General features: G+C 36.9%; 1 protein-coding gene across 2 annotated transcripts in view; it reads left to right on the top strand.

Moving 5' to 3' along the window:
- SRFBP1 (serum response factor binding protein 1) overlaps window positions 1-20,401 on the top strand; it is a 75,326-nt gene that overhangs the window by 36,639 nt on the left and 18,286 nt on the right. For both annotated transcript variants that reach the window (XM_084503008.1, XM_084503007.1), the window contains one exon: window positions 14,627-14,698. In XM_084503008.1, coding sequence (XP_084359134.1) covers window positions 14,627-14,698 — 72 coding nt within the window. The remainder of the gene's footprint in view (window positions 1-14,626; window positions 14,699-20,401) is intronic.

Genomic DNA, 20,401 nt, shown 5'->3' with positions numbered 1-20,401 from the left:
CTTTTGCCATGCAAAAATGGCAGAGAGGTTTGTGTGGCAATCAGTGTCTCATGACTGGAGATCAGGAAGCAACCATCATGTATTTCTGTATTTGAATATTTTATATGACTATTAAAGTATCTTGGACATTAGTTTAGACTGTAAAAGTGTTGTTTGCTGTAATTTGAAAGAGACAAAACCCGAACCTTTACTTCTGCAGTGTGTTCTCTCTCCGGCTTCCCCTTCTGACTGTGATATGTGAGATGATATGTCATCGAATGTGCTCACTGATACTCTTTATTATATTTATGATGTTCCATGGAATTCCTCTTCTGTGAAATTCTTCTGGAGATAGTTCCTCAATAAGTTATTGAGCATTCAAAAGTGCTACAACTTTCTGATATTAAACAAATTCTTTTACAAATGACTTTTTTTCCTTCTCTTTCTGAAATTAAGAAACACTATATTGACGTTAGAATACAGAGCAAGGTATTGTAGCAAGAGTGTTGGTCTCTTTTCTGGGGTGACAAGTGATAGGGCGTGATTTCGAGTAGTGCCAGAGAGGTTTAGATTGGATATGAGGATAAACTTCTTCACAGAGAGAGCGGTCAAGCATTGGAGTGGGTTGCCCAGGGGCGGTGTCCCCATCCCTGGAGGTATGTAAGGGATATGCGAATCATAACACTAAAGGGCATGGTGTAGAGATGAGACTTGGTAGGTCTGGGAGATGGTTGGATTTGAAGATCTTGAAGCTCTTCTCTTACCCAAATGATTGTGTGATTCTATGTATATAAGCTTGTCCTAAGAAGCAAATGATAACAACGCTTTTTTTCTTTTTCTTTTTTTTTTTTTTTAAATGAAAACATTTGTTTTGATTAAAAACATGGCTGAGGTGGAGTAAAAGTATAGAGAAGAGTGATGAGTTGAATGACTGTCTATTGGGATTCCTTTTTCCCAGAGTTAATGTGGCTTGAGGCTTGGCTCTTGATATTCCTGATAACTGAGAATATGAAAAGGGGAATACTTTGTAAAGACACTACTTAACCATGGCTCCTCAGTAGTACCCACTTTTCTTGAGTATTGCTACCCACCCCCTTTTCCTGATCCTCAAAACAGCAAGAAGGTAGGTTGGTATAATCGCAAACTTTGTTCTGTTCTTAAACTTTATGGCAGTTGATATTATTTTCAATGATACATTACTTCATGTTTATGCTACAACGAGAAATCTCATGTTTAGGAGAACTGCTTTCCCAAGCCAGTCTAGAAATAGCTGTTGTGTTTTACTTTCCAGGTGGCAAGATATCTTAACTAAGCAAACTTAATAATTTTGACAGAGAAAACTTTTATGGTGGTTGTTGGGTTTTTGTGTTGTCTGTTTGTTTTTTTTTTTTGTTAGTTTGTTTGCTTTTCTGGATGGCAAGCATAAACAAATACTTAGAGTTTATTAAAAAAAAAAAAAAAAGAGAGGAAAATGTGGGGGAAAAGGGTTATTCTGTACAATTTCAAGCTGGGATGAGAAAAAAAATGACAACCATTCCTACTGTTTTATTGCATTATGATAATAGAAGTAATGATTTTTTTTACACCAAATACTGCTTTGGACTGCATAAAAAGATGGTCTGTATTTCTTAAATGTAAAAGACATTAAATATATCACCACCTTCATTTTCAAGCCTTTATCATTGATGAGATACTTAAATAGAAGCAGTTACGTGCTTTTATTCATATGCACACTAGATTCTTAGTTACAAAGTGAAAACAGATCACAAAGGCAAGCATTTTGTTGGATTTGAGACAACTTAAGGAAAATATTAAAGTAAGTTCTAAATAAAGGTTGTCAACTATCTTAAAAATCTGTCTTGCAGATGAAGCTTTTTCCTCAAGTCTTGTGTAAGAATTTTACTTTTTTTTTATTTTTTGTAAGGATGCAAAATAAGCTATTTTCACTTTTTTAAAAATATGTCTTGCAGATGAGACTTCATCTTCTTTCAAAGTCCTGCATAGGTAATTTTATTGCTTGTTTTAGTGAAGATGCAACCTTTGCAGTAGTACAAAAAAAAACAAACAAAAAATAATAATGCAACCCATATGACTTAATTTATATGAAAATTGAGCAGTGACAGCAAACAAAAACACTTAGTTATTGTTACTCAAAATAACTACAGAAGTGTCAGCATGTTCCTGTGCTCATTGTGAAAACATGTCTGCATATTCCAAATGTATATTTCTTCTGTTGTTAATTTCTTCCATCATCTCATGTATTTCACTGTAGCTCACTACCTTGGGCCTTTTTGTTATGTTTTTCCGTAACTCATTTGAATCTGAGAAAAGAAAGTCTGTAAGCACTGCATATGTTTTCTTTACATTTTACCCATCCCATGCTGTGGTACACTCATAGTCACCAAATACGATGGTCGTTACAAAAGGACCATCTGTGAGTCAGTTCTAGTCAACCTCTTGCTGTGTGCCAGTCTCTTTGTAGTTCAATTGATTTTGGAGCAGCTAAGAAGAATATCTGCAGTAAACAGTGAGTCTGCGTAGTCAGTGTGGTGGAGTTGTACTAAACTGGTTCAGTCCCCTCAATCAGCTGTCCATTTTGGGACTCCTGTCTCTTGAAGAATTTTAAAACAGAAATTATATGTATTATTCTTCACAGTTGACTTTTTTTTTTTTCTTGAATAATGTAGTAAAAGTTTTATTCTCCTTTCCTCTTAATCGGTGGAATGAGGGGGGAGTGTGAGGAAGGGAGGAGGGTAGAAATTGGAGACCTACTGTAAATCTCTTTATAGTCACTTGGAAACTAATTAATTCAGAATGGTGACTGCAGCTGCTATGACTCTATTCTAATTGATTGCTTTTGTGTGTAAAACCTTATTTCCCCCACAGTTGCCTCCTGCTTACAAAGAATATGTATAAAGTCTGTTCTGGGAATGTAATATTAATGTAAACATGACTTCAGTGCTGGACAGACTCATTGGCACTTTTATTAAACAACGGATTTAGTGAACATGTGGGTGAGCAGGATGAGGCAGAATAATTGTACCTTTAGAAAACGAAAGTAATGCCCTGCAAATCAATGGGAGTTCTTTGAAGAAATCAATAGATAAAATGGATGTTGCCCAGTGAGTCACTGTCTCATCTTAAATTTCCAAACAGCTCTTGGCCCTCTTTCACCAAGGCCTCTGTTTGGGAAGGGAAGGGAAAGCTTTTGATCAATAGAAGGAAGTTTATTTGTTTTTATAACAGAGTTAAGACATGGTAACTAGAAGAGAGGAATATATGGCTAGCTATCATGGTGCTGGAACATTAGCAGTGGCATTTTATGGGGATCAGTGCTAGAAATGGTTCAGAGAAAGAGAATTAATTTGACAGAGCTTGATAATCCAAAATTGCCAGATACTACACTAAAACACTGCAGAACAATACCATAAAAGTGAGCAGCATTCAATAAAATGACAAAGAAATCCAGTACACATAAATGCAAAATAATGCATGTAGTATTGGTGCAAATTAAAGATTTGATTTGTTTGGTTTTTGTTGGATCTAAATTGGCTACTACCAGTGAGAAGGTGGATTTTGGAGTTACTGCAGACACCTGTGTGAAAATCCTGTTTTGTTATTCAGCATCTTCAGGCAGAAGACAGTGTGTTCCTGTTTGACTGTCTTGTTTTCCCATGTGCTGCATCTTCCTACTGTATTTTAAATTAAAAAAAAAAATAGATAAAGTGTTAAAGAGTGGCAAGGATGATCAGATACACCTTAGCATCTATGTAAGCTATAAGAAAATTGGATCCAATAGAGTACAAGGTGAAAACTGATTTTGGAGGTATGCTCAATTCATATATTCATGCTGGATACTTATTTTGTGCTCTAAATGCTAATATTTTGATCAGGAGGTTCTGGCAGCCAATTAGGAAAACTGTAGGTAGTGAAAATAATCCTATTTTTCGTGTGTTTTTGACAGATCCCTGCTTTCCACCTTTGCCCGTCACATATGTACAAAATGATTCGAGCTTGTAATGTTAATGAAAGATGCTGCAATGATATGAATAGGCTGTTAAGGACATGATTGACATATGATACAATTGACTTCTTCCTTGAAATTCAGATTTTAGAAACTATGGGAAATGGTGGTCTTGTTCTGTATTTGTTCAGTTGCGGTGGTGTTTGTTTTTTTTTTTTTTCTTTTTTCTCACCTTGGGCAAGTGAAATAGCAAGTTTGTCTTGTGGAGGCCAAGACAAAGACCGCTAAGACTGCTAGGATCAAGATCTCTAGGATGGGTCAAAAGGTAATTTAATTTCTTCCTTATGCACTTTAAGAAAAGACTGATGGAGGAGTACTTTTCCTGGAGAAAAGGTACACCAGAAAAGGTAATGAAGAATGGGAATTCTTTCTTACTCAATTGTGACTAATCTCTGAACTCTTTTCTTTTCATGCTGTCTGGAAGTACACAAAAAGAGGCTGTATATATGGCTCTGTGTATTCGTGCTCTTCTGTCACTTTCTGCACCTCTCTGGGTTCTTCTGTCTTCATTATTCATTTCTGTTTCCATTTCCATTTAAAACCAGCATCTAGCAGGTAGGGCTTATTAACTGGATTGCATCCATTTGTCAGTCACTGTCTTCAGTGGGAACATTGTAAGAATATAGTATATCCTTCCTGGCTTCTTTGGTTGCATGCAGTCTTGCTGGCCCCAGCTCCTGCTGGAAGAAGAGAGGCTTAGCTGAAAATAAGGCAGCTTTCTGCTAGCTGTGCATAGCGTCCCCTTCTGGCAGGCAATGCTGTTTTTCTTCAATTTTTGCAAAAACAGTTCATCTGGCAACGAAGGCTATTGGCAATGGTTGTGAATACCAAGGATAGTAATTCAAAACTGAAGATAGTTCCAGCCAACACAGGACTGCTTGGAAATATGTTAACCCTGAAATTGCATGTGGTTGTTATTTTAATATTAGAAAAGCAGCGTGGAACAAATTGCCAGTACAGAGTGAAATTACAGATTGTACTATTCCGAGTGAACATTGACATTAATAACCAAAAGATGTTTGAGGAGAAAAGAATATTCAAATAATGATAATTTTGGCCTCATCATGCTATCATGCTTTCTGCACTGAATAATGTTGTGAGGTTGGTTTTTTTCCTTTTGTGTAGCTTTTTTTTTTTTTTTTTTTTTTGAATCCTTGTAATTGTACTTTACTTTCATAATACCTACTACTTTTGAAATTGTCACAAGATTACAGACTTCCTAACTTTTTTGTATGTATGGTGAAAACAACGTTTCTCCCCGAATGTGGCTACTGAATGAGATGGGAACCTCCAAAATTAAACAATTCATTTAATCTAATTGACTAAACAAAATGCCAAGTTCACAGTGTTCATCTCTGTAGACTGATGTAATTGCTGGCATTTGACTTGCATACCTCTTGAAATATTAAATTAGTTTATAAACGTGGCAGAAAAGAGCAGCCTATACTTGCCAAATAAAGTTTGGGTATTTTACAACAGCATAAACAAATGAACTATGTTAACTCTTGTTTTGGGAAGTTGGTTTTAAGCTTTGTTTTATTATTAAACTGTATGACTAAGTATCTTTCCCTCAGCTTCATTCTCTGCTTTTAAGAGAGCTTGTAAAGGATATCAGATTAAGGATATTTAGCTAGAGGAAAGTATCCATTTGGACAAAACTGTGTTTACAGTAATATTGTGTAGTGTTATTTGATGAGGATTTTAATAACGTTATTTTTCTATACAACATTATAAACAGAAAAGTTGATTTTTTTATTTCTAGTGTGAAACTTAGTAGATAAAAACTTGCAGGTTGACATTGAATTTCACTTGGATCTAAACTGAGACAGCAATACTGTAGACATTTAGTAATGTTTAAAATTGGTGCCAGCAAAAACCTGACACCAGTGTAGTTTACAGAAAGAACAATTGCTAGACAAGTTCCACTAGAAATACATTCTTACATTCCCAATGAGTAAATGTAATTTCAGAGTGCATTTTTTTTAACAGGTTAGTGACAGTTAGTTCCTATCAAGATTGAATGCCATGTATTCATCTAAACTAAGACTGCTGTGCAGCTTTTGAGTTTTTGGGAAGTTCTATTCCACTCTGAAAATTTCCTCTAGTGACTGCTTTTGTTTTGTTATTTTAAAATACAGTTAAGTTCTATTGTTTTTCTTAATCTGTACTGTGGTATTCTTGCCCATGTTGTTATTAATACAACAAAACTAAAAATGAATTATTTCAAGGAAGATTTTTTTAATAAAAGTCATACGTTGAATAAAAGGCAAGTTAGAACAACATTAAATTCCTTAAAAAAAAAAAAAAAAATAAGGCAATTGATGGAAGTTGCGAAGTTGTATTAAAAACGTGATAGTTTCTTGACTGTATACTTTAGGAAAATTAACAACTGTAGAACACTTTCTTTTTATACTGTTCTTCCTCTTTGTAATACAGGATCTAGATTTTTGATAAGTGAAAAATACCATAATTACTATAGGACATAATAACAATCTTCAACAGTAATGACACAGGAGAATGTATTTAAATTATAATTCACTTAATTTGTCTACAATTAGAGAGAAAATGTCTTCATTTTTACTGGATGAAACCCTTGGTTTCAGTGTGTGATGATATAGTATCAAGTCATCCAGTCAGGTTGCCGGGAAAAGCCTTTTTGGCTAGACTGGTAGACCAAAAAATGTTCCATGAGATCTCTTTCTATTGTGGTTTTGCTTTCTTGTAGCTGTTTGTTCTTCATGACACAGGTATTTACAGTAAAACCCGACTTCTGTGGAAAACTAAATCTATATATCCACATACTTCCAATTTCTGTCAGACTATGTTGCCTGTAAGTTTTGCAGAAGTTTAACTGGTGGAGTCATTTATTAAAATATGAAGTCGCTCCTGAAAACATGCAAACTTCCAAAAGAGTATTTATTCAAACAGTATCAGTAAACGTTCTTAAGATTGATAGTGTAAAAACAGTTTAATAGTGAGAAGTTCATGCAACATGCAGAGAGAGCATTGCCATCTGAGAAGACATTCCTGCCCTCATTGCAATGTGACCTGTAATTTTCATTTATTAAAAATAATAATAAAATTAGTAATGTGCTGCTTTGTTTGTCTTGCTTATATGAACTTTGAGTGCACATATGCCTCAGTGTTTGGTCCCTACTCTGACAGTGTCTTAGATTATACTAGATGAAAGTGACTGGGAATCGATCCTTCCAAACACTTTCACCCCATAGTGGTTGATTATTGTACTTTATAGTCTCTGTTAATAGGCAGTAGGATATTGTGCATTTGTATAATCTTTACGTGCTTACATCAAGTCTGCCAGTGAGTCACGGAAGAGACCAAGGCCGTGACTCCTAAACTGACTCCCCTCACTTTCTCTGTCTGAAAAGTGCAGGCTCTAGAGTAAATGTTGCATAAACATTGAAAATCCTGAGTGTTGCCTTGTCAGGAAGAGCAGCCAATCACCCAGAGTAAGGCAGAGAGATACTGAACCCTAGTGTATCTTGTCTTTCCTTTCTTTACACTTCATAAATCTGTAATTGCCATTGTCTGTTTACAAATAAGTGCTTTTAATTGCATTTTATTTAAACCTAGCATGAACTGAGACACAACAAGGCCTTCCTTTCTCCAACATGTATGAAGGGTTTCTGCAAACTAGGCTACCTGAAGTGCTGGATCTGCCCAGCTCCTAGGTGTGGTAGCATGAATACCCATTTCAGCTGCATGGGCTGGTGGGGGAGCTGACACTTCTAGGATCGGTAAGCTTGTTTTTACCAAACGACTGTTTAAAAAAAAAAAAACTTTTTAGCTTATAGAACATAAAGATGCTTAGATACTTCTGAAGGGCAGCTATTCTGAATGAGTGACTTGGAAGCTGGTATACCTTAATTTTCTGGGTGTCAGTTAAATTTGGACCTGTGGCGGGGATGGTCTTGACAGTGCCATCCTAGACTCCATGTATATCAATCTACCTCCAGTGAGGCTGTTACCAGCTCTTACAGGATTCACACCTTTGGACTTAAAACCTCATACTTCTGCAACAGTAATCTGAAATTTGTTAACTCCAGCATAGTGCCTTCTTTTCCATGGATATGAAGCATTATAGAAAGTGTCTGTTTGCAATCTGCAGCAGCAGCAGATGATGGTAGGTCTTTTTACAATGAAAGATTGAAATTCTAGATTGAATTTCTGATGGAAAAATTCTGTTTTTTACTTGCCACAATTTCAGAACATGCCATATTTTTAATAGAAACACATAGATGTTAAGAACAGACATTTTTAGTGGCTGCTAGCAATAGAATTTTTAGTACCAAGATACTGGTACTATATTGATTGACCTAGTGGATATCAGCCGATATTGTTGTCAGTTTGGAATGAAACATTTTAATGATTATCCAATCTCTGTCTTAGCATCAGGTAAAGTAAATGGTGCAGTTGCATCATTCAGGCATTCTAGTGTCATTCAGCCGGAGAAGATAAATGGGTCTTCAGGATTACTTGTGACAGTCAACAAAACAGGAAATAATTCAAACAAGTGTGGGTCTTTAGCCATGAAAAGCTTTACTGCAGAAGTTGCAGTCATAAGCAAGCAGCTTTTAACATTCTCTGAATTCACCTAACTTCAAGCTGCAGTTATGGAAATTTGCAACAAATCAGTAGACTTCTCTGGAAGGATTTTATGTAATTTGAATGTAATGGATAAAGATGAGTGTGACCTGGATTGCCTGGATTCCACTGAGGAAAATAATAAAGCCAAATGAAAGATTAAATTTCCAGGAGCCAGAAAGGCTATGGGCTTTTTGTCCAGAATGAGAGTCGTCTTCTTCTGTATGATATTACCAAGACAGACACTGTATCCCATTTTATTCTTTTCTTAAAAATGGTAGTAGAAAATGAGAAGAAATGCGAAAAAAAAAAAAAAAAAAGAATTACCTAGGTTATGTAAGGACAAATTTTCATCCTGTAATAGAGAAATTTCATTGCACTTAATTACTCAAAAGAGATCTTGGGAGGTGACTTGGTAATAGTTTGTCAGTTCTGGCTGGCAGGTGGCTACCTACCCAGAAGTGCTTTAATTCTGGTCTATTGGAAAAATTACATAGAAATTTTATAATAACATAAATATCTCAGTGTAGCATTGATCTTTTTAATAAATTTATTAATGAGCTTAAGCCACACTTAACTAGATAATATTAAATTTTTACTTACCAGCTCAAATTTTCTGTCCTACTGTTCTGCTATGAATATTATCCAAATTCCCTTCTTTTCCCGTACTATACACGTTGGTTTCAAATCTGATAAAATGGGGTTGAGGAGGATGAGTTTTGGAGGTGGGTTTGTTTTGGGGTTTGTTTTGTTTTTATTTTTAGACAGGCAGAGTTTCATTAATTTTGTTATGATGATCCACTAATGAGACTTAGCAACTCATAAACTCATGTATAAATATATATAAATACATATGTAATGTAAGTATATTTAGTTCACAGTTGCTGGCCAAGTATTTGCATATTCTCAACTGTCAGGAATAAAAAATGGCTTAAGTTAGTGTCACTTTTTCTTCATAATCACCAATTAGGGTATTGCATTTCTTGATAACAGGCCTTCACAGTTGAAACAAACCTGTACTCTTACCATGGATTTATGAAAAACACATAACCTTTTAGGTAAAGCACTGTTGATTTCTTTCACTCTTTGGAATATATTCTACTATGTAGTAGAGTATATATGGTGAGTATATATATACTCGCTATACTGTGAGCATATAATCTGTTTTTGTGTAAGTGCTTCACAATGGTGGTATTTTCAGAGTCAAAGGATACTTTTGCTCTGAATGGCTGAAATACAGGACATTTAGAGGCTTAGAAAAGGTGGCAAACTGTTTGTGACAGGAAACCATACAGTCGTTAGACTGTAGTCATTAGTCATTAGATACAATCATTACTCATAGAAAAAAAGGATCTGATAACCTATACTGAAATAAATGTATTTTCTACCCCTTTCTCCTTACTAAAGGACCTAAAAAATGGCAGGGGACAACAAAATGAGATTAAATGCAAAAGAAAAAGGTAATAAACTTAGTTTATGAGAAGGTAGCCTCAAACACCCATTCAAGGGATAATATGTTACAAGATCTGAGTGCAGTAATGGGTAAGAAACAAACTGTTTCAAGGGTAAAAAAAAAGTTATTGTTTTAAAAGATCTAAGTGCAGTAGTAGGCAACAAACTACAGGGGAGATTTCAACAGAAATATTTGATACTAGGTGCAAGTCTTGTGTTAGCTACTTGTATATACCCTGAATCACGTACTTATTTCTTTTTAAAGAAATTTTCTCATTGTAAGAAAAAATCATTGTATAAAGATGGGTACATATGGTGAAATTTCATAAGGAAAGGCTTAAGACTTGAACAGTTAAGAACGTATGAAAACATGGTGATAAAAATGACAGAATTTATGAAGGTAAAAGGAAAATACTAGTGAAAACAAAATTGAGGTCGCGTACTAGGTATGGTTTTTAACAGAGTGAGGACTTAAACTCCTAAATCGCTTCCACAGGCCACTACTGGCAACTTTTTCTTCTGAGTCATCTAAAATTGCCTTAGACAGCATAGCCGGGAATACATTTTATGTGAAAAATCTTGCATTTCTGAGATGTGTCAAAGCCTCATCCGACAGGTTTTTTTGTCTTTCCTGTCTTCTGAAGGCTATTCAATAAATTACATTACCATTCCCTTTATATTAAAATGTGTGTCTTCCTCAGTATCACCTGGATAAAGTGTAATCTGAGCAACCATGACTAGTGTTGGTATGACATTGCAAAGCATAAATGGCATCTGAAAATTCATACTTCTGTGCAATATAGCCTTGTTTTTCTATGCAAGACAGTTCCGGCTTATTTAAATAAACTTCATCATTTATAGAAAAAAAAATTGCTGTTCTAAATTTCCATGGGTGGTGGAGTGAAATCTCTGCCTGCGGTACTGGCCGTGGAGCTGAGGGGCTGCGCGAGGCTGTCTGGCTGCATGCTGTGTTGTCCCATCTGCACGTTTCACAGCCCAGCCTTTCACTGCCTTGCCCATCCCTGTTTCCATTCCTGTCTAACCTTTGCCCACCTGTAATTCGTTTGTCCCCATTGCTGTACCCACACCCAAATTTCAGGCGATTTGGCTTTACATGGTGTAACTGGTGTGGCTACCCGGGTACTGTCAACCGTACAAGATGTCCTCCCCAAGGCTCCCCAGTACTCCTTAAGCTTTCTCTGGAGTTTGTCTGTTTTTCACGTAGCTCTCCCTTAAAGATCTGTAAAATCCAGCCGTATTGTCAGCTTCTCGCATTATCTGTCACATCCAGCAATTTTATTATGTCATGTCCAGTAGTTTTTCACATCCTGTTTATTCAGCTTAATCTCGGGCCAAGGCCTAGTCATCTGCCTGCAGCCTTAACAAGATCCAACTGGCTGACAGGTCCATTTAGCCTGATTTCCCCCCAAAGTGCAGAGCAGCTGCTGGAGCAGCCAGCACGGCCTGGTGCAGGGACTCGGGCTGGTCCTGTGCTGCTGCTCGCTTGCTCCCTGCTCATCTCATCGCTGTTGTCCCTGCCAGAGCTCTCAGCTCGGCCCAGGCACCAGGCAGGTCAGACAGTGCTGATGTGCTTCACATTGTGTGCAGCAGCCTGCAGAGATCCCCACCTTGCTCACGTCCCTGTCTCTGAAAGGGTTTGTGATAGTTGGTGAGGTAGGGACAGTTTGGAATCAGAACAAAATGATCTGTTCAGCTTGTCTCTAGTCACTTATTATCTTCTTGGGGGATGATCAAAACAAAAATCAGCTATTGGGATCACCATGTCCAAATCGCCTGCATGCTGGCTGCCCTTCCTCGCGTAGGAAAGAGATGAAACCCATGAGTTATGACAGAAACTACTGACCTCTGGGTGTACAGCCAGCACCGTTCACAACAGCATCCTATCTGGCATCCACTGGTGTGCTGGTGGATGATGGTTATCAATGAACACCATAAAGGGCAGCAGTACAAGCATGACTGAGTACGGGCCAGCTGCTAGAGTCAGACCAGTGTGTAAGCTGCCCGAGCCTGCAAGGGGAGCAGATGAGGGTCTCCACCTCAGCCAGGGAAGCAAGAAATAGCATGTGTCCCAACAGCCAGCTGCAGAGAGGAGACAGGGACAGCGCGTCCTGTGCACAGATACTGCTGAGACGGGGAGAGTGAGGGTGTCAGTGCATCACCCAGCCTACTGGTAGGGGCCAGCAGAGTGTCTGTATTTTTCCTGCATCGGGTGTTGTAGGTTGATCCTACAGGTGCTGGTGTTTGAGAGGGGCTCCAAGGTGCACAGGGCTGGGCTCCAGCAGCAGGGCAGGAGGAATCCATGGGTCCCGGAGATAGGAGGCACCAGCCACTTACAACAGCCCCCAGTAGAAGCGATGGAAGCAGGTAGTAAATGCAAAGGTTCTCTCTGTGAGTTGGGAATCCTTCAGCAGTGTGCACCTCAAAGTTGAGAAGGCTGTGCTGGGAAAAACATCATGGTATTCTCTTCCTGTTCTCCTGTCTGCTGCTGACCATTAATAGAGGCAGAAGAAAGGTCTGTATAGCCCAGTAATTTCACTCATATGGCTACTTTCACAAAAATGAGGTATTGCTGAAGGCCATATAAATCAGAAATGCTTGTTCTGCCTTAAATCTAAGGAAAGTGAAGAAGATGTTTATAAATTCGGGCTTTTTAGGTTCACGGTCTCATTCTGTATATTAAGCATTTCAGTGAAGCTCCATTCACGACCTCACATTCCAAACTGTTATTCCTGCTCCATCAATATGTGTGATTCTGCAACGTTAAGCTAGTGAAGATCATATAAATTACCTGTTCTTTTTTAATATAAAGAAACAGCTAAATTTAATGAACAGTACTGGGTTCCAGAGCTTCATTCATAGCTCCCAACCAACTATGTGACTGTAAGCATGTCACTTAACTACTGTGTCCTACTTTCACCATCTGTGAAACGCTTTGGAAAGTCATGGAAAACTGAATCATAGGTCTTTTCCATCTCTAGATTCTATTAGGTCATGCAGTCTGTCCATCTGCCAGTGTAAGATTGTTTCCTATATTCACCAGTGTTTTTCCAGTCTGGATTCTGCATGCCAAATGATTGGGCTTCCACCGGTACCTCTGGGAGATGATTTTGCAGGCATCTAGGTCTCGTTGTCAGAAAGCTCTTCTGACATGCACAAAAACTGATTTTTTATTTTTTTTAGTTTCTCCATTTTGTCCTGTTAGCTTATTCTTGCTATTATATGCCTACTCATAGTTTTAAGACACGTATTTACACAGTATCTTAAAGACCTAGGTAAGATGCAACTCTCGGATTTAATATACAGAAAGAACAACAATGTAAGATTTTGAAATTAATGGTATGACTGTCTAATTTCAGGAAGAACCAAGTACATGCACAGACTGCTGTAGAGCTGAGTTAGGAAGAGGATAAAATATGGAAACCTAACAATGGAGTGGGATGTTTAATGGAAATATTGGAATATTTATCGAGGATGATAAATTAGGGTAATAAAAGAAAGTAATAAGTAAACATGAAAGTCTTTCCATAATCTCCTTTTAGAGGTGTAAACTATAATGTCTTGCAAAATTTGACTTACATTTGATTACATTTGATCTTGGCTAGTACATTAATTATTCTGACCTAATAGTTGCAGTAATTGCTTGAAAGGGTTTTCAGTTAGTGTCTCTCTTGTCTTAATCTAAGCATAGTATTCAACTGCAGGCACACACAGTCATCTGGACATGCAGCACTTTGTCAAACTTTAATATTTTGCACGTGCACCTCCAGTTTATATTTTTCTTCTTAATTGACCACTAGTGTTGTGATTTGCTGTAATTTAGACTTAAGGAATCTGCTTTCCTGGAGTTTCAGAAATTCAGTGTATGGATAATTTTCTTCAAGTGTTGAAGCCAGCAGCATTTAGATACAATCTCGATCTTAATGATAGCTATCAGAATAACTAGTTATCTGTGTTATCTGTGAAATTTTTCAGAACTGTGAATGTGTGAAAGGTATTCGGGCTCAGCATAACAGTAGTTAATTCTTAAGTCTGGGAATGGAAATTGCATGTGTATTACCTTCAGAAAAGAAGGATTTCTATTTTTTTATAATCATTTTATTTTACTTTTCAACTTCAGTTTCATCGTCTCAACCTTACATATACACATATGTTGATCAGTTCTGATGTAACTTCAGAGTCTATGAGAATTGTGGAATTTCATAACCTTTCAAAGCTTTTATGAAGCACAATCAATACAGACAATTTCTAGAAATAACTTCACCATTCTACGTACTTTGCTTTTGAAAATCTCCATTTCCCTTAGTAATATTAGATAGTCAGATATAAGTTTAAATTAATGTTTAAATTAATTGAAGTTTAAATTAATTTTTTTAAGTAAATGTAGTATTTACATAAACAACAACAAAAAAGTCTGTATATAACAAACTGAATTTCTTCCTTTAGTTAATCAACAGGAGATGCTATAAAGTTATCATGTTTATGAGGAACATAAAACTTAGAAATGTTTAGTGAAGTCTAAAGAATAAATATATCTTTCATCCACAGGAAATAAAGCCAGATCAAGTTACCAAACTTGCACTTGGGAAAGAAATTAACTTTGAAAGTGTCTGCAAAAAGGTAAGGCTTGTTGGTCTTGGTTTTCTGCACCTTGTTCCATGAGTGTGAGAGAGTATGCGAGCTCCTTAGGAAAAGGTGCATATGTGGGTGGGTACCTGCATTTGCATGCTGTCTTGTGTATGTTATATAAGGTTTTCCCTACAGGCCTTCCTTTTCTAAGGAAATGTATCCACTAGGACACGTCTACAAAACACTATATAGTTGTTTAGCATGAGTAGCTTGTCATCAGGGCTGGCCAGCTAATCCCTAGTAACTAGAGTTGCATACCAGCAAGCATAGTAGTGTTCTTTCTGTCTTTATAAATGGATTTGTTATGTTTATGTAGTGTATATACACGGATCAGTTAATGTAAATAATCAAAGCTTTTAACAACAGTTGAAAATAAGCTCTAAATACTTCTAGAGGCAGAGAGAAGCTTACCCATGTGAACAAAACATTAGCCTGAAATAAAGGTGGGATATTAACACCACCGTGGCTCATGAATTTCAATGCAGTGCTTCTCCTGAAACCCACTAATGATGGTATGTTACTAAATATTAACTAACGAGTGTACCTGTAAGGGATGCAATGAAGGCACAGAAGTGTGCAGATGTTCTTTGTAATAAGTAGCTGAGGATGAGAGCAGGCATAACACTCTAAAAGAAAAGTGAAGAAGAGCAGAAATACGTCCCCTTCTAAAAGGTGCTGCAGAAATGATTATACATAGCAATTCTGAATCAAAAAATAAAATGAAACTGTGTATTTCCACCAGATTCTCCTAAATTCCTGTGGGTGGTTTACTGAGGACTGGGAAGAGTCAGAGATCTGAAATGTACATCATGGACAGTCTTAGGTTTTCATGTAGAATTGGATCATTTCCTCCTATAATGGCATCACTTGTGCGCAATATAACTGTACTATTTCAAAGCACAACCATGTGTGGTGCAGTTCATCCATCAGCATAAAGTGGAGCAGGATTTCACTGAAACAAAATAAAATTAGTATGCCAGAGAGGAGAAATCTCAGGGTGGATCTCATTAATTTATGTAAATACCCGAAGGGAGGGTGCAAGGAGAATGCAGCCAGGCTCTTGGTGGTTCCCAGTGCCAGGACAAGAGCCAGTGGGCACAAACTGGAACATCAGAGGTTCTGTCTGAACATCAGGAAACACTTTTTGCTATGCCAGTGACCGAGCTCTGGCACAGTTTGTCCACTTAGGCTCTAGAGTCTCCCACCTTGGAGATCTTCAAAAGCCACCTGGACATGGTCCTGGGCACCCTGCTTGGGGTGGCCCTGCTGGAGCAGGGGCAGGACCTGGTGCCTCCAGAGCTCCCTGTAAGCCTCAGCCCTTCTGTGACCGTGTGATAGTATAGTACACTTCATATCATAGGAATTCAGGATTTTTGGAGCAGTGTTTGGATGGAAGTGTCTTATGTTTTTGCTTCTCTTGATGATGGAAGAGAGTCAGGAAAGGGCCACAGAGATAATGACAAGGAGCTAAAAGGCAGCATTCTTTTTAAAGTTACTTGACCAACATTTTCCATTCTGAATATGAGCTAGTTACTGGTTACTATGGTGTCAGAAATGGTGCAGATGTGAAAAGATTCATGATAGAGAGGACACGTGGAGAGGGACTTTAAAGAGGGTGCTAAAATTCAAACAATAAAACATTTTGTCATTTAATACTGTAGAAGATTCTCTGCCAAGAGTTCAAATGCATCAAGCTTGTGCTGATTGCATTCTCAAAAGGTGTAGAAGCCCCCAGATGAAATAAAAGAGTTTTAAAAGAGTTTACAGGTTTATAGTTGGAATTTTATTGTCTAAGAGGATAATTCTATTGCCAAGAATATAACAAGAGGTATTGTTAATCTTACCCATTCATTTTGTGTATTCATTGCTTTTCCTAGCATTTACTCAGATGTAAGCAGAGGGGAAAAGTGTAAGAGAAGTCTGTGAGATTCTCCTAGCCATGGGTATACATATTCCTCCCAGATAATAGGATTCATGTTTTCATAGTCCTGGCTGAGTGCATTCCAAATGTATTTAAAATAGACTTTCATTTAGCAGGAATTGTTGAAAACAGATAATACAGGTGTCTTCATGGAATTGTTTTGATTTTTAAGATCTTTTGTTATTTGTGTTACTTTCTGCGGCTGGTAATGTTTTGTGGTTGTGGGAAAGTCTGTTCATCTCATGCTTTGTAGAGAACAGGTCTCCTGTTTCAAAACAAGTGTTTGGATGGTGGCTGATGCTCTTTGAAACCTCTGGGGTGGCAGGGTTATCCTTAGCATTGCAGCACTGCTGATAAGTGGTAGCTTAGCCATCTTAACTTCACTGGTTGGCCATAGCATATCCCCAGCTAAAGAATGTATCCCTTGCATGCTTTAGCAGAAGTTAATTTTCCAATGTATTATTCCTTCTTTTCCCACAGTTAGTTAGAAATAATAAAATTTGGGGAAAAAAAATCTATATCAATATTCTGTAGGTCACATGAAATGTCGAACACATTGTTTACCTTTTCATTAACTCGAATTTCGAAATATTTGAAGCAAAACATCCTGTGGCTGTTTTCATTTTCCGAATAGGTTTGTTTTCATTGATAAAAAGCAATCTGCTTTTAATTCACTGTGGAATGCTGAATATTAGTTTTGCATAGTGGACGTGTAGTCAAGATAGTTGTTTCATTCCTTCTGCCCACTGAGATTTTATGTTCTATTACTATGTTTTCCCATATATTTTTCAGAATAAGATAAGCATACTTTTCTATTTAGAAAGAGTTTGCATAGATTTCAGTGAAGTACAATAAAATTGTGCCATTTAGCAAGTGACACTGTAACTGCAGTTTTTATGATTTAGCTGTCAAGATTGTTATGCTGATGGTTCCTGATAAGCAAATCAAAATTATAGTTGTGGAGTGAGTTGGCAATTCACCAGCCACATGACACTAGACTTTTTCTGTTTTTCATTAATAAAAATGTCATAGGGCTGGCCATGTTAATGTAAGACAGGAAGCAGTGGGTGAGCAGTCATTTGTGCACCTCTGATTAAACTTTCAAAGCCCATTTTTAATATTGCTGCAGCTGGCACCATTACTATTAACAGGTGATAAAGTCTGTTGTAAAGATTGTAATAAATGTTGCCATGTGACTTCAACTGTATATAGTTGGTGCTTAGATACAGCTGTTGAAAAATGAAAGCTATTTTCTAGGTTTTGAATGAGTTTTATGCACTTTTTGTATGCAGTTGTGTACTGTCAGCAATGAATGTTTTTGTTAGTCATTAAAACTGAAAAACGTGCCAGTTTTGTTGTCTATTTTTTTTCTTTTAACTTGCCTTCCAACTGCGATACATTTTGAACTGTTCTTTATAGCATGTGTCCCTGAACTGATATGGTAGGCTTGGTTTCTTAGTGGTGTGCTCCAGCACTCCAGAAGTATAAATCAAAAGCTAATCATACAAAAAGTTCTTTATTATAAGTAGAGAACTGATTTAGAAGCTAGCAAGGGCCATAACCATTATCTACTGTTAACATAGTTTCAAGGTAAGTTAGATAGGTTAAGAGAGGCTGGATAGATAGGTTAATACGCAATCATATTTTTGTGGTATTAGAGAAATACCATTTTCTCCAAAAAAAGAGGACAGTAATCCATCTATGAGCACCTTCATCGTAACTCCAGTTGCTTTTGTTTCCCTTACTGATAACAGATACTAACTTCTTGTAGCACCTCACTTAGTTTTATTTCCAGTACAAACTTAGTATATAGAACATGAAAAAAAAAAAAAAAAAAAAAGTTGTGCTTTGAACAGTGAGAATTACAGAATCCTACGGCAGCATAATGGAACTCTCTTCTCCAGGCAAAGATCTTAAATGCCATCCTGCCTTAAATCAAAATATTCTTATTTTTTCCTAAATAATCTACATGCTTCAAAATTCATTAACTTTCAGATTTTTAGGGGAAAATGTGAAATTGAAAATGCAAAGGACCCGATGAACTTTTCCTTTAGTAAAGAATAGAGCACCAGTATACATTACTATGGCAGCTTAAACTGAGCACATGATTTGTATCTTAGTAGGCAAGTCAATCTGCAGATGATAAATGTATGTCCTCTGTTTTTTGCTCCTAGATACATAACATTAGTAACAGAGGTTTCCTTTTCTGCACTGAGCTCTCATGTGTGGTCCTTGGAACCACCTTTTCCTGCTAAATCCTGTATTTTCACCTTCTCCTCCAGTCTTGTCTGAAGTATGCAGATGCTTGTCTGAAAAGAGGATTCTGTGCAGCAAACTTGGAGTTTATAATGATCACCAAAGCCTGGTGCCATGGCATATTCTTCTGAGTCTCAGCATTACTGAAAAGCTTGCTGCAATTTCCAGGCGTGTTGAGAAATTTCTTCTAGTCCAGAAATGTAATCCATTACTAGGCCTTAGAAGCTTTTTTGTTAATGTAAGGCCTGGTCAGCTTATTTTGGATTGCTTCGTGTTCAGCGACCAGCTTTGTCTTGTTTGGAATTTAGATGGAATTCTAAGGCTTTAGGAACAGGATCTCAGGCAGCTTATGCATGGCCATAGGTAGATACAAGCCAGGATTTGACTGTGCAGCCTGGTGCACACTAAGATTTTTGATAACAGCTGTACTTAACATATGATTTTGGAGGGATGACATTAGTGCTGTTTAGCTTTAGGTCTGTCAGTTTTTAATGGATGCTTAAAGGCTTTTATGCTACAGTTCTGGGGGTTATTTTGGGGGTGAGTGAAATTAATATCCATGGCTCATACAAATCTGGCATTTAAGAACTAGCTAAAATATTACCAGCAATAATAAAAGATTTTCTGTAATTTATCAAATGAAAATGCTGTTACTTCACACTTGAGAAGAGACTACTCCACCTACCAAGCTCCTCCATGAACTCACTGGATTGCAAGTGCAGGACTGAAGAAGTCAAGCAAGAAGAGTATGAGAACGAGATAGAAAGGTGAATGGGCAAAAAGGTGTATGGAGCAAAGGATAAAGTTACAAGACTGATGGTGTATCACCATTATTTATTTCAAATAAACTGTTTACATTGCAAAATTAAAATAGCAATTATTAGATTCATATCCTTCTTTTTAAACTATTATTTGAACTTCTTAAATTCACAACTCTGTAATCAGCGAGCAAAAAAAAAAAAAAGAGCAAGGATAGGGTAGTCACAGAGATTGTGTTGCTTTAAGTCCTTCTTCATATATTTACAATAAAAATGCATTTCACACCAATAGTTTGTTAAAAGCATTTTGTGAAAGGCTGCCAACTTTGAGGCATTTGAGTATCACACTCAGTAAGCAATTATTTGGAGCGTCAGGTTCCCCAGAGTATAGCACTAACTGGAAGTCTTAGGTCAGAAGACATGAACAAGACATGGTTACACAAACATAATATTTACTCTTACGCATAAACTTGTTTTTTAAAATGTAAATTTATTAAGGAAATTTTAAATTTGGTACTTCTCGTAATTTTTAATTTTATAATGAGGAAAGAAAGGAAGATGGCATTTTTGAATCACACACAATTTTGATTAAACAGCAGCATCCAAGGAGAAATGCTGGTATCTGTATTTTCTAACTTTGAAAACCATAATGGTTTCAATTTTAGTTGACGTTCCTAAATGTACATTTTGTGATTCTGGCTTTACTTTATTTGAAAATGTACTTTCTAATGGAAAATATATTAAAGAGAAAAAAAAAAA

The sequence above is a fragment of the Aythya ferina genome, assembly GCF_964211825.1.
Source record: "Aythya ferina genome assembly, chromosome: Z".
Taxonomy (NCBI): domain Eukaryota; kingdom Metazoa; phylum Chordata; class Aves; order Anseriformes; family Anatidae; genus Aythya; species Aythya ferina.
The sequence above is the reverse complement of the archived record's forward strand: the minus strand, read 5'-3'. Positions and strand labels throughout refer to the sequence as shown.